The following is a 15,908-nucleotide window of genomic DNA, read 5'->3' as shown; positions in this document are numbered from 1 at the left end:
AAGGTACCAAGATTACAATTTAGTACGCCAGACGCGCGTTTCGTCTACATAAGACTCATCAGTGACGTCAAAGATAGAAAATTCAACCAAAGACACTTACTCATCTAGTCATTATTATGGGACCTTAATGAACTTCAACTTTATACTTTATTTTATTCTATTGTCACTGGTCAGTCTAATGAATACAAAACGCAAAACATACAAAATTGTAATCCTGTTATCTATGTTGAGTTTACTTAGATATGTCATATTTCTGCTCTTTGATGTTAATGTTATTTCTTTGACACATTCCTCGTTTCCAATCTCAATTCTAAACAGTTATACAGATTTATTGGATAGGTGTATCTTGAACGTTAATATTGTCAAAAAATTATAATATACGAAGAGCTTGGTCCAACACCGTTTGTATAAGATTGCATTGAATCAGGCCAACAAATTATTGACAATGAAATTAAACAAATACACAATCAATTATTCCTTAGTTGATGTACAATGAGTTGGGTAAAAATAGAGGCAACAGTAGTTTACCGATGTTGAATTTTTATGACGGTACATATGTTCATAGTTTATGATCTTTTCGATCAGCCTTATACACAGATCAGTGACAAATAGAAACAAAACTATGTAAAAGTCCAATTCAGAATTTATAGTGTTTACTGATAATTATAAACTATATTATTTTCACATATAAAATACAATTGAGAATGGAAATGGGAAACATGTCAATGAGACAACAACCCGACCAAAGAGCAAACAACAACCGAAGGCCACCACTTGGTCTTCAATACAGCAAAAAAAAACTCCCGCACCCGGAGGCGTACTTCAGCTGTTCCCTAAACAAAAATATATACTAGTTCAGTGATAATGGACGTCACACTAAACTCCGAGAGAGCCGTGGTGTAGTGGTTAGTGCATCGGACTTTTAACACAAAGGTTCCTGGTTCGATTCCCGTTCCGGGATGAAAATTTCAGGAACTGAGTTTTCGGCTCTCCCATGACGCCATTTGCAAGTATGGTCTTTAGGAAACGATGATAGTCCGTCGGAAGGGGACGGTACATGGCTAACCCGTGTTAAGAGAGCTACATGTATACCTCTTGCACGTTAAAGACATCTTGTAGATTTCTAAAAAAGAGTAGGCTAATGCCGCTACAAGGCAACACTCGCACCCGCAAAGTGGAAAGGGATTAATATAAGTTGCAAAACTTGTTTCCCAATCCACAATAAATAAATATGTTTAAACTACTAAACTCCGAAATATACTCAAGAAACTGAAATTTAAAATCATACAAGACTAACAAAGGCCAGAGTCTCCTGGCTTGGGACAAGCGCAACAATGCGGCGGGGTTAAACATGATTTTAGCTCACCTGGCACGAAAGGGTCAATTGAGCGTTTCTCATCACTTGGCGTCCGTCGTCCGGTGACCCGGCCAACCAACAAAAATGGCCGCCATGTCAAAACAATAGAACATAGGGTTAAACTGTAGATTATGTATATATCTCTGCAACCAAAGCATTAAGAGCAAAACTGTTTATCAGGTCAACTTGAAGATCTATCTGCCCTGAAATTTTCAGATGAATCGGACAACCCGTTATTGGGTTGCTGTCCCTGAATTGGTAATTTTAAGGAAATTTTGCAGTTTTTGGTTATTATCTTGAATATTTTTCTAGATAGAGATAAACTGTAAAAACAGCAATAATGTTAGGCAAAAAAGATCTACAAATTACGCAACATTTTTACAAAAATCTTCTCCTCTGAAACTACATAGCTAATTTAACCAAACTTGGCCACAATCATCATTGGGGAATCTAGTTTTGAAAAATGTGTCCGATGACCCCGCCCGCGAACCAAGATGGTCGACATGGCTAAAAATAGTACAATGGGTAAAATGCAGTTTTTGGCTCGTATCTCTAAAACCAAATCATTTAGAGCAAATTTGTCGCAGATTGAATTGTTTATTAGGGCAAGATCTATCTGCCCTGAAAATTACAGACCAATCAGGTGACCCGTTATTTGATTGCTGTCCCATAATTTGCAATTTTAAGAAAATTTTACAGCTTTTGGTTATTATCTTGAATATTATTACAGATAGAGATAAACTGTAAACAGCAATAATGTACAGCAAAGTAAGACCTATAAATAAGTCAAACATGATCAAAATGGTCAATTGACCACTTAAGGGGTAATTGCCCTTTATAGTAATTTTGTTTACAATTTTCATAAATTTTGTAATTTTCGTAATTTTTTACAAAATATTTTCCACTGTATCTACTGGGCCAAGTCCATTAAAGATAGAGTTTATTGTAAGCAGCAAGAATGTTCAGTAAAGTAAGATCTTCAAACACATCACCATCACCAAAACACAATTTTGTCATGAATATATCTGTGTCCTTTGTTTAAAAAATTGAAAACAACACGTATTAAAATTCTATGCGTTCGAAGCGCTTTTTTGGATTTAACTTATCAGAAACGCTCAAAGTCAAACATTTGAAATCAAAAGATGTAAAAGAACCGAAAGCGTTGAAGATCTATTTGCACATAGACCAAGGTGAGGGACACAGGATCTTGAGAGCCTCTAGTTTTAGATCTCAACCCTCCCTTTCAGTTCTAGTCAATGTAGAAAAAAAACAAACGAACAACAATAACACGGATAAAGAATAATCATAAAACTAATGCTCGCATTTTCTAAAAGGTCTAATACTCGGTTCACCCAATACTTATAAATAAGTTAACCATGATCGATCTATCTTTCTATATCGTCATACATGTAACACTAAAACATATATTGTTGTACCTGGCTTTGTTACCTAACCATAATAATATAAACCAATATATTGAGGTAATAATAAAATATATATTTAGAGACGTAATACAATAAACGTGTTATGCAACTTCCTTTAGAAATTATGGTTGTATGATCATAGTACGTATGTGATAGACGATGATGTTGACACTGCACTTTAGACATAATTTCTGTATAAACCTTCAATTGGTACTACGTCAGTGACTAAATACTAGTCCAGAAACTACGTAGAAATATTGGGTACTTCAAAATAGAGTTTATCATTCCAGTAGTAGTGAGCGAATGAATTGCTAAAAGAAATTCGAATTATTTTAGCTAAATCATATATATATATATAGAAAGAGAGATTATATCACACCGCCCACCAATTAATTACGATATTTATATAGCCGAGATAGTTAAATTTTCAATCTTTGAAATACAATCTGTACATTAAATCATAAAAAGAATAATGCCTTATCAACGTTCCAAACGAATTTGTTAGCGAGTAATACGAGACCAATGTAAGCAGATTGATGAAAATAAGACTGGTCAGAACCGGGGTTAATATATATACACAATTAACGACACTTGAATATGTTAGTCAGAAATACTAGTACAGAATAGGATTTAATCCGTTTATTATAAAACTCATTAAATGTATTAGGCTTGTAATTTGGTATGCCAGACGCGTGTTTCGTTTACAAAAGGTTCGTTTCTGTGTGTGTTGCATCGTCGTTTGTTTTTTGTTGCAATTCAGTGTTTCTATTGTTTCGTCGTTTTCCTCTTATAGTTGATGTGTTTCCCTGTCTTAGTTTGTAACTCGGATTTGTTGTCTTTCAATCGATTTATGACTTTCGAATGTTCAGCAGTATACATTTGTTGCCTTTATTATACATCAGTTACGGTCGAATATAAACATTCAAAATGGTCCAATAAAGTACGAAGTTGAAGAATTTTTATTTATTTTACCATTACCAAAAGTAATATGTGGTTTTGCTATCGGTTGCTAAATAGAAATAACTATAAATAAATATTTAAACCACAAGAAACCTTTTTTTTTTGCCCTAGTGTTTTCATTTTATTTTTCAGTTTGTATTTGCAGGTCCGAAGTTAGGAGCCTGTATTTCATTGGTTGTCGTTTGTGTTGCGTATCATGTTTGTTTTTTGAACATTGTTTTGTACATAGAATAGCCAGTTTGGTTTCTCGTTTGAATTATTTTACATTTGTCATTCCAGAGCCTTTAAAGCTGACTATGCAGTATGGGTTTGACGTAGTGATGAAGGCCGAATGGTGACCTAATAGTTATTAATTTCTGTGTCATTTGGTCCTTTGTGAAGAGTTATCTCAATGATAATTATACCAGAACTTTTTTTATCTATTGTTATGTTTTGAAAACGTTGCTCAACCAACGAAGTAAAATATCATATTTTGCTATCGGTTACTTAAACGGACTTTTAAAATGTACATGTATCCAAAAACATTTTAATCTTTTTAATATTTCGTTCTAATTTTATTTAATATTCTGTTGAAAATAAAGATCTTTGGTAAAGGCTATCAAGAAAGCAACATTGTATTCAAGGTTACCATACACAAGTATCGTTTACAGGTTCTCAAACGACCATATTATCCTGCTATTTGTGATATACACCAAACAAACACCATTTTCACAAAACGTTAGACGTCTCATCGGTAACCATGCCATATCTTATTACTATTATCATGAATAATTATTATTGAATCAACTACTTTTTCTACAATATTGTCTTTCATACTGTCATTATAATCATCATGCTGATTATTAAACTAAATGATACTATAAGAGAGTACCAAAAAGATGTAAGTAATGTCGCTTCGAACGAATAGTATGATTAATTGCAATATCATTGTTAGGTCAAAAAGAAAACTAAAAAAAAATCTGAAACTTTTCGGAATTGTACTTTATGTACATACTGTATGTTTGTTATCCTTATTACACTACCAGTTGTTACTTTATGACATGGTACAAAAATCATCCATAAAAATCAATTCATTTTGGCCCCAGATGACTTTTAAAAAATGTTTATATCATTATATCATTGAAAAAGCTCCAAATTGTCTCCATTTGGTAAAAATTGCCATTTGCTTTTTGCATTGAAATTTAAATACAGTTTTCAAGTCATCGGTGACCTATATTTTTTATTAACTTTTTTTTCAAATAAACTATACTTAAACTAAACTATTGTAAAATCTAAGCAATTTCTGTAATTTAGTTCTTTTTTAACTTCGATATTACTTTTTTTTTCTCCTATTAGTGCAACAGTAAAAAAAAATACATAACAAAAATGCGTTCTTCTTTCGAATGCAGATTTTGAGCTTAAAAGGTGTAGTAAAAAGGTTGAATTTGCATGACTGTTGCTCAATCACTGCTTTTTTAGATGAATTTTGAAATAACGAGACTAGAAAGAAGAATGTTAACTCAAATAACAGTAAAGTGATGCTACAAATATTGAGTAAGAACGTCAAAAAAAGTAAAGAAAAAAAGTCAAAGAAGTAGTAGACAATCTTGTATTCAAAGAATTATGTTGTGAAAAGGGCGCCCATATTCTGACAATGATACATAACAGATGAAAAGACGTAGGTCGTGTCAGCCTCATCTTGTATAAAATCTATGAAAAAGGTTCCATTTGTCAAAGCTTTCAATAATAACAGACGAAATCGCATAGCTTATTAATTCTTACACGAAAAGAACATCAGAAAATCTGATACATCCTAGTGTTCAATATCAATCAATTAGGTACATTGTGCAACACAAAAATATTTACAGCGTTAATGGTGTCGAAAGAAACATGATTTGTTGATATTTGTGTTGTTAAGTGTTCTGTCTGTATAAGTAGAATTCCAATCTCTTTTTCTGTTATATGAAATATTGTAGTTTACTGAGATATGTTGAACTATGTCTGAGATTGACACATAAAGCAATGGCATATAAGAATATGCATATTTTATTTAACGAAGTATATTTGTATGGTTTCTTGTTTCTATTTTGGACAATACTTGTTTTTGAGTATAATACACAACAGGCTAACTGGTAATGTCGTTCAATTTATTATCAAGACGAAATACGATTTGTTTTGATTGTACTAAACAAACTCATCATAGATACCATGATTTATATTTTGTATTTGCATCAAATGCGCAATTCGTCTACGAGAGACTCTCATCAGTTACGCACGAATAAAAAAAAGTTATAAAGGGCAACTTAAGTGCCGCATTAAAAAACATAAGGTTCTTTCTATTGTCAAATATATTTCTACTTGTGTGTTTCCTTCTTCAAACTTTGTATTTTCGAACAAACATAAATAATAGTGTTAAATGATGACAGACAAGCTGCATACGGTACTTTAAGTTACTAGTATTCCTATTTCAGTTCAAGTAACAAAAAAATATTGAACACAAATGACAAGCAAACAATAAAACACACAACACAAAAGTCATGACAACAAAACGAAAACCCCAAATGAAAAATGTTCTCTTTGGTAAAAAAGGTTGTTTTGTTTAAATATTTTCCGGAAGAAAAAAAAAAAAAAAAACAGTGCACTCGTTCAAAGTTTTGCTCTCAGTCTCAAAACATATTTTTTGTTTTTTTTTCTCTCACGAATTACATGTAACATGCTGTATTATTAAATTCCAAATCGCACCAATATTCATGAATGCGACAATAATTCCTCCTCTTTTATTCAATATAAAGTAGTGTTGAGTATAGTTGAATAACAAAAATGTGAGTGTTGACATCGTATTATTCAATAAAATAATTACTGTCTTTAGATTCGATAAATGTCTTGTTTAATTAACACATCTACAATCAATATGAGTCTCAGGTTTTAAAAAAAAGAAAATAACACGTTACACAATTGCCCAATCAAAATACAATGAGTGTATTATATTTGTAGTGATGTTTGATGCTTTTTAAAATGAACTTCTAAACCCAAAAGAATACTTCGGACGGATCAAATTTATAAAGTGTTACTTTCATTGCAGGATATAGAGTCTTGCACCTGCACCCGCAGCACCTGCATACGGGGTATATATCTCCCAATTGATACGATATTCCCGAGCTTTCATTTCTTATCATGATTCTCTTGATAGAGGGGTGCTGCTCACAAGGAAGCTATGAAACCAAGAGTTCCAAATGGTGAAGTTGAAATCATCCCTTCGTAAATTTTACGGACGCCATCACGAGTTGGTTGACCGTTATGGAATAACCGTTTCACAAATGATACCGGATATGTTCCTTACGTCGTAACTACAATTCCCTTCCCTTTCATGAATGTGACCTACCGAATAAGACTATTTACCGGATTTGTTATCACATAAGCAACATGACGGGTGCCACATGTGGTGCAGGATCTGCTTACCCTTCCGGAGCACCTGAGATCAACCCTAGTTTTTGGTGGGGTTCGTGTTGCTTATTCTTTAGTTTTCTATGTTGTGTCATGTGTATTATTTTTCGTCTGTTTGTCTTTTTTGTTTTTAGCTATGACGTTGTCAGTTTATTTTCGATTTATGAGTTTGACTGTCTCTCTGGTATCTTTCGTCCCTCTTTTGCACTAAGCGTTTGATGGTGGTATACCATTTATAAGTCATGTGAATATAAACGACATCCTTTGACTCCAAATCCCTTTTTGATAATTGCTACAACGAAACGTTTTTTGTAAAATCATTGTGTGTTTTGTTTGGAGGATGTTATCGTGTGTTTAGTAGTTTGCAATTCAACTGTAAAATTCCATTATATTTTCAGTATACGATGCTTCCCTGCTCTGTCTACAACATTACTTTTAATTAGATATATGGGTACAAGAAGTATATACAGTTTCTGCCATTTACTACGAGCATTCTCTAATAATTTAATTTTGGATGTAACGCGTCTTCTGATTGGCTGACGTTATTTTCTTTATCAGGCCATAGACAAAGTTTAGTCATGTGACCGTGACGTCATTAACGTTTTTTTCATGGTTTCCTCCGATTTAAAATTAAATTTAGAATTAATTATAAGTAATGACTATAATATTTTTTCTTTCTGTTCGAAATAACGTAAAAAATGTGGTGCAAACTGTTAAATAACCCGCTACGCCCGTTATTCAGTGTGCACCACATTTTTTATGTTATTTCTTCATAGATAGAAAAAATATTACAGTCATTCCTTAAATAAGTTCTACTCAGTACCTAGATTGCTCTTATTTTATTGAATGAATACCGGGACAAGGGACCGAGGATGATTTAAATAGAGACGCAAATGATAATTGAAAAGACATTAAAACAGAATTATATTTTATAGAAAATAGCTTTTTAATTTGGGTATTTCGCAGTTATCTTTGTTTTGTGTTTGTATCAAACACTGAATCATCAATATGACTTATACATTATCTACATAAAAGGTATAAATGAAATCCTCTTGTTTTGTTTGGACACTTTGACAATGCATTGTTGAAGGCCGTACGATGACCTTTAGTTGCTTACATCTACGTCCATGGGTCTCCTGTGGATAGTTGTCTCATTAGCAATCATACACGTTTTATTTTTATACAGTAAAGTGTATGCATATATCACTTATGAACCAAATAGATATAGGAATATGTGGTATGAGTGCCAATGAAATAACTCTCCATCCAAATAACCATTTATAAAAGTAAATCGTTATAGGTCAAGGTACGGCCTTCAACACTGAACCTTGGCTCACACAAACAGCAAGCTATAAAGGGCCGCAAAATTACTAGTGTAAACCATTCAAACGGGAAAACCAACGGTCTAATCTATTTAAAAACTTGAAACGGAAACACGTATGAAATACAAAAACAGACGACAACCACTGTACATCAGATTTCTGACTTAGGACAGGTGCAAACATTTGCAGCAGAATAAAACGTGTTAATGGTACCAAACCTTCTCCCTTTTCTGAAACAATAGTATAATATCACAACATAGAAAGACACACTATTAAATATCAATTGGAAGACTTAATTCAATCAAAAAACGCAAATGTAAACACAATGAACGGATAAATTTGATCTTTGATACCTGAATACAAATAAATAGTTAATACAAATTATAAGGGATAAATAATTAAGGTATAACGTAAATAAACAGGTTACTTTCTGCCAAGTGTTATTTAGTATTTCATAATACCGTTCAATATTAATGAGTTATATATAATGTGTTCATCAATAAAACTATATCTGACCGATTGTTGGCTAAGATCTTAAATTTTCATTCACAAATTTACACGTTTCTAATCCAGAGCATCAAAATCTGACTAAAATGATCATAAGTAAACAAAAAATTAGGACTGAATTACTTTTTCAAGCTACTACAAAATACATTTTGTATATAGCTGACACATCCATTATAGAATTTTTTCTAACAATACAAGGAAGACATGCATTAAATAATGATAAAAACTGTTCATTAAAAAGATTGTTTGGACACTTTTTTCCTTTATCGACATGTGTTGGTTCAAAACTCCGAAAATCAAGATATTTGATTTCAAATAAATACCAACAATAACAGGTACGATTTCAATAAATATGAGGTTGCATACTAATTCAAAATCTCAACTATAAGAATATAACAAGGACTAAAACAAAGATGTACATTCAAAGACTGAAACAGATGGACAGATCTTATTTTATTTTTGTATATAATAATCGTGACTATTTTCACATTTTAAATTCAGAAACCTTATCGCCGATCTATAGCATGTTATTTTATTTGTCCCAAATTTCATGTATCAAATTTTGAAACTATCAAACTCGGAAGAATATCTATAGAATAATAAAAATATTATTAGGAAACATATTGTTATTCAAATAGTGTCTTTAACTTTCAAATTGAAAAAGGAAATGGACAGTAATGGAAAACAGTCGAAAAAAATGACTAAATATCCCCATTTTAAAAATTTTTGTTTGTCCAAATACCAAGAACAATGCAAACAATGTATACAATAGCTTAACGTTCTAAACTTTTTAGGAGTAAATACAGTAAACGTATATTTAAAACGACATGTTTTCATATCAGCCCTCAAGTATTTTGGGTATGTTATTTTCTGATATGATTGTTATTAAAATTTCATTTTATTAACATGTGTTCATAGCATGTAATTTTTTTTCGAATTTAGGGAGACGGATTTATATAAGAGCACTGCTCTTGTTTCCTAATCCCAGTTATTGAATCTTTTGTATATTTCGTATTTATGTCTTTATCCTTGTACATGTAGCTATATATATAATGATTTCTTTAATAAAATATGTTTATATCTTTCTTTTGTTTTCCCACTGATCCAAAAGATAAATGTTAACAAACTTGTTGAAGGCCGTACAATGACCTATAGTAGTTAACGTCTATTTCTGTGTTTGGTGGAGAGTTGTCTAATTGGTAATCATACCACATCTTCTTATTTGACTTAATAGTTTACGCCGCCACTTAATCATCTGCAATTCATAAGTCAGATATTTTTCGTCATGACCATCGACAGTGGTTGTTTTTATTCACTTTTTATGTTATCTCCTTGTTTTTGCGTGGTGAATTTGGTGTTTATGGCAGTGGTGTGCTATTATGTTTATTTGTACAGTTTTATATTTTACATTTGGAACATTATTTAAGAATTGAATGCTTCTTTTTGTAAATTTATTGGGGTGTAAAAGCGTTGACCGAAGTACATTTTGTATGAAGCGCGGAAGCGCTTCATTCTAAAAATGTACGCACGGTCAACGCTTTTACAACCCTATAAAGTTACAAAAAGAAGCATTCAATACTTATAATTACATTTTTCAGCTATGATCATGAAAACACGAATTTTGAATATTTTATTATTTAATTCACCTGTGCACTTTATTGTTGGAGCACGTGTTATCATGAATGAAAAGTTGTATTGAGCAATGCAACTGCTTACGGAATAACACGTGATGTGCAGTTAGCCAATCAGAATAAAATATTATAATGAAACATACATCTAATGTAATTATTAGAGCTTGACGTACTATATGAGATTCTTATTTTATTGTTGACCTCTCGATTAATTTTGTTTTTTTGTTGTTGTTGGGTATCTGTTTCATTTACGTATGACACTATTTCACAATTCATTGACCCTACTTTTATTCGTCCACATCATCGACGCTTTGAAACTGACTGTAACATAATCGCCACAATTTATTGTTGTCATAGTACTATATATATTTTAAAAAAATTAACGAGAGTATCGGCAAAATACAAAGGGATCAAACACCATTAGTCGAAGAACTAAAGACCGGGCGGATAAAACGCATAAGTTCCGCAACAGTATGCAGTTCCCTCAAAAGTAACGGCTCCTGTCTTGGTCTAGTGATGAAAACATCAAGTAAATTTCAAACAAGACGTTACAATGCAGATTTCAATTGAAATATTTGGCAATTACAAAAATAACGAGTCTGTTTTTAATAAAAAAAAAATAAATAAATTTTAAGGCCATGAGAGATTTTTTTTTTTAAAGAAATCAAAATTGCCCATGGATTGGTTTGTACGTACATTGTATTTACTATGTGTTAACTTGTTGTTCGTCATCTGACTCCTTCGAATTTGATGTGCGAATATGAACATACACGCGTGCTTTATTAACATCATAAAATGATATTTTTATACCGATTTACACAAGTCTAAGAACATAACTGCAATGGGCATTTGTTAGGAATATGATTCACTGCATACATTTCTTTAAATTGCTTTTGATAAAGTATTTTAAAAAAAATCATACAGTTGCAGCTAAATCAGACAGAGTTGACCATAGACGATTTTGCTCTATGAATCCTCAAATATATTTACATCATTGGCTATTTTTTGTGTGTGCAATTTAGAGGTTTAGATATGCACGTCTGTAACACGAAATTTACAAAGTGTAACAAGTTATCTAATCTAACATTGACCTCAAAGACAATTAAACGAAATATGGAACGATATTTTTTTTTTAATTTGTCGATATCGACAGCGACTTGACATATTAAGGGATGCAACCTGTGATATAACACCATTACCAAGGTGATAAAAGCTAATAACGACGTTCTTCTGGACCTAATTCTAATGATATGTAACTGGTATTTGTTGAAAAAGTGATGATAGGTCGCTAACTGTCATTAGAATATAAAGTTCATGGTGTGCGTACTTGGAAAACTCCTTGTAAAATATAATGACGTAGAATAAAACTAAAATGTCAAAAAGAAAAATATGAACTTTTTATTGATACATAATGCATGTTAAAAATAGATAATCACAAAAGACTATATAAATATGACGAAAAGTCGATGACAGTATACGTCAATGAGACAGCAACTTATCGACACAAAAACATAACAAATGCCATATAGTGGTCAACATATGACCTCCAACAATCTACAGATGTCAAGCTCTTCATCGCCCTGAGTAAAACGATTGAATAGAAGAGTATTACTAAAGACCCAATTGAAGAAATAGAACATACAAACAAATATTTCAATTGTCAAGAACGTCAACTATACGCAAAACATGGTCCACTTGATAAAAAAACGAGTGTATACATGTTATAGTTAGAGAAAATGTTATCAAGTGTTTTCACAAAAACAGGTTGAAAACAAATATTAAAATGATAAATTCCGACTACATGGGGATGTCTGGTCTCCGAAACAATAATCAGTGACCATGCTTTATATCAAACGTTTTTATAGTGTTCCAAATGATATTTTAAAATTTAAAGGGATAATGGGAAACTTAAAATATTCCTCAATAACAATTTATGAATTACGGGCGTCCAAAGAATTCTTTTTCTTCTGGACCTACTTTCATCATGTACGCTTTTAACCAAAACATTTTAACATTTAACTGATGTATAAAAAAGTAAAAACATTGCGAGCGTTAGAAATTTCAAGGCCAACTACATTTCATTTTGCTCTTTTGAAAAACCATATTGGGTGATAAGTGCTTTGTCTTCGTTCCTAACACCTTTTGTGGTCTACTTTCTTATCCAACATTTTCTCTACAGATAACGTGACAAACACTCATTGTTTAGAACTAGCACTGATACATGTGTTTTTAGATGTTCATTAATATTTTTACTTTTCATTTTCATTTTCCAAAAAAATTCCAGTCGATGTTCAAAAAAAGTCAATATTTTTAACTTAAAGTTTCAATTTAAATATAAAACCATCACTTTTAATTTAAAAATCGATTTTCATAAAGCAAAATTTGTGTTCGAAATGCTCATCTTAATAAAGTTGTAGCAGCTTAGTAGATTGTATAGTCATGATCACTTCGTCTGTACTCTTTGCAACAAGAATTCCCAAAGTTCAAATTGAAATGTAAAACGGCTTTAATTGATTTTATAAATCTTTTATAAAGATACCTTCACAATATTGTCTTACTCAATTCTGTGTCACTAGTAAAAAGCGAGACTGAAAATAGTATACCTTTATTCTTTATTCGTATTTTGCAAAATAATACATTTGAGCTGTTACATAGGAAATAATCAATTATTGAAGAACTTTCTGTAAATGACTAATTTGTTGAGAAAATGAAATCATGACCTTATTCAGTGGCATACAAAAATCAAATCATTTTACATAGACAATATTTTTCGATCCTTGCAGTACATCAAAAATCAACTGAACAGCAATTATATATCAACAGGAAAGACAATATTTTACTGTTCTATTCAAGCTCTTTAATAATTCAGTTTTCTATCACATACCAGTGTTTGGTTAAATTCTGATAGGGCACTTATAAAAATAATGATAGATATTGTTTCACGCTATCCATAAACTTCACAGTTTGAAATATAGAACGTGATAATTCAATTTTTTTTATTTGACGCAACCTTTTATTCTGACCTTTTAAAAAGGTGTATGAAAATAAATGTAACATAAAATGAAAAAAAAACAAAAATAAAATATATTCAGCATTGTTTAAATTATTTGCTTCATTTGAAAGGAAATCTTCCACTTACAGTTTTATTTGAAAGGAAACATTCCTTATATGTCCAAAAGATTTCATCCAACAAAGTATCTCATGTGTCTTTTGTCGTATTGCTCACTGTCTTCAGAATTGTCTCTTTTCCCAACAAAGTATCGCATTCGTTTTTCCAGATCATTGTTTTGTTCTTTATTTTGATCTCGTTTTCCAACAAAATATCTCATTCGTTTGTGGAATGCATTACCATTTATAAAATCATCTGATGGTCGTTTTCCTACAAAATATCGAAGTCGAGATCGTTTTTCAACATGATCATTTGGATCATTTCCCTCTATTTCATCTCTTTTGCCAAGAAAATATCGTCGTTTTCCTAAAAAGTACCTCCTTTTCCCTACGAAATAACGCATTCTTTTCTCCAAATCTTCATCTTGTGAGGGGTCAACTTCGTCACCATCTCTCTTTCCTACAAAATAACGGAGACGTGACCTTTTGCCAACAAAATATCTCATCCTTTTTTCAACTTCGTCGTTGTCGTCCAATACATTTGTTTGATCTCCATCTGCTCTCTTACCAACAAAATATCTCATTCTTTTTTCTGCTGTGGGTAAAATATCACTAGCTGTTCGGTAATCATCTACCCGTTTCCCTATGAAATGTCTCAGTCGTTTTTGAAGTTCTTCGTAAGGAATATATCGTTTTGTGCGTACACTATCTTCTGGTGATAAATCTATTTCGGCATTTCGCTTGTCTCTGCTTTCGTCTAAGGCTGCTTGTGACTTCTGTTTATTTTGCAGAGATTCCAGTGCTTCCGTGGTTTGAATTGTCAGTATAACGAAACTCGAGAGAAGAAAACATAGTCTTTTGATAGTCAATTTATATCCAGAATTCATATCTTTAAATGAAAATGAAATCCTAAAAAAATGTCACAAAACTATTAAGCAATAAACTGCAACTGTTTCTTTCTACTTTTCGTTCTCGCTGTTATGTTAATTTTCGTTCGCTTACATGATCAGGTATGGCTTATTCCTAGAAATTCACACTACTCGTTTATAGTTTCATCTATGCCTCTTTACGATCGAACTGACATTTTATGGCATTGAAATTGTGTAGGATTCATCAATACCAATACTGTCAATCAAACGATGATCACACCTTTTCAATCTAGCGTATTGTAATTTGAAAGCTTGAGAAGAAATTTTCTGATAGGCTATATCATATCTAACACACCCATTTATCATTGTAAAATACTCCTACGAACGAGCAATATGAACTATATCCAAAGGATCTGCTGTTTATTTATTCTTATTCAATTGAGGAATCATTTAAATTAACTTAATATATTACAGTAGTTAATATAATTTGATTATTGCGTATAGTTATATTCTAATAAATTGAACGCATGTTTTACAATATATAATAATTGGTTGTATTGATAAGTACGAGTACTAATTATTGTCAGAATTTGTAGGTTACTTTTTAGGAAACAATGCTTAGACTATTGGAATTTCACATAATCTCGTTAAAAATTGCGTAGAGATGAAAAATGTGAGAGCAGCTGTAGAAAAGCGTAAATAACTCATATATTAACCATTCTTTTACTTAAAAATCCTACGTTTGCTAATAAAAATTACATGTAAATGAATGCTTATTTTGATATTATGTATACACAACGATATAACAACAAACGAGCATTGTACATTTATTAATTATTCAGTAATAATAGGGTTTCTAAAGTAAACCAAACCCACAATAATCTTTCTGCGAATGAGTTGAAGTTCTTTTATAAAATATTATTCTTAAAAACACAATTTTTAATCTTAATTTTGTAGCTGTTTAACATATGTACTTTTTTTGGTCATTAATTCTTTTTTAATCAAGACCGCCTGAATATAGCACCCGTGTATGTCCATATTCGCACATCAAACTTGAAGGAATAGGATGACGAACAACAAATGAACACATAGTAAACACAATGTACGTACAAACCAATCCGTGGGCAATTTGGATTTCTTTGGTCTTAAAAAAATAGTTTTTGATTAACAAAAAAAAAAAAAGACTAGTAATTTTTATTGTTAAGATAAGAAAAGTGCTGTAGCCCTTAAGATCCAAAAAAAAAAGACGCATGGTATACGTCATTAAGAAAGCTATCTAGAGAACAAAACGGTTTAAAATGTCATGC

General features: G+C 31.5%; 1 protein-coding gene across 1 annotated transcript; it reads right to left on the bottom strand.

Moving 5' to 3' along the window:
• Positions 1 to 12,002: 12,002 nt before the first annotated feature.
• Positions 12,003 to 14,816, bottom strand: LOC143044561 (uncharacterized). Its single transcript, XM_076216625.1, has one exon. The coding sequence runs from the start codon at positions 14,617 to 14,619 to the stop codon at positions 13,807 to 13,809; it is 813 nt and encodes a 270-aa protein (XP_076072740.1). The 5' UTR covers positions 14,620 to 14,816; the 3' UTR covers positions 12,003 to 13,806.
• Positions 14,817 to 15,908: the final 1,092 nt, after the last annotated feature.

The sequence above is a fragment of the Mytilus galloprovincialis genome, chromosome 1, assembly GCF_965363235.1.
Source record: "Mytilus galloprovincialis chromosome 1, xbMytGall1.hap1.1, whole genome shotgun sequence".
NCBI classification, from domain to species: Eukaryota; Metazoa; Mollusca; class Bivalvia; order Mytilida; family Mytilidae; genus Mytilus; species Mytilus galloprovincialis.
Note: the sequence above shows the minus strand (reverse complement) of the source record. Positions and strands in the feature narration are given on the sequence as shown.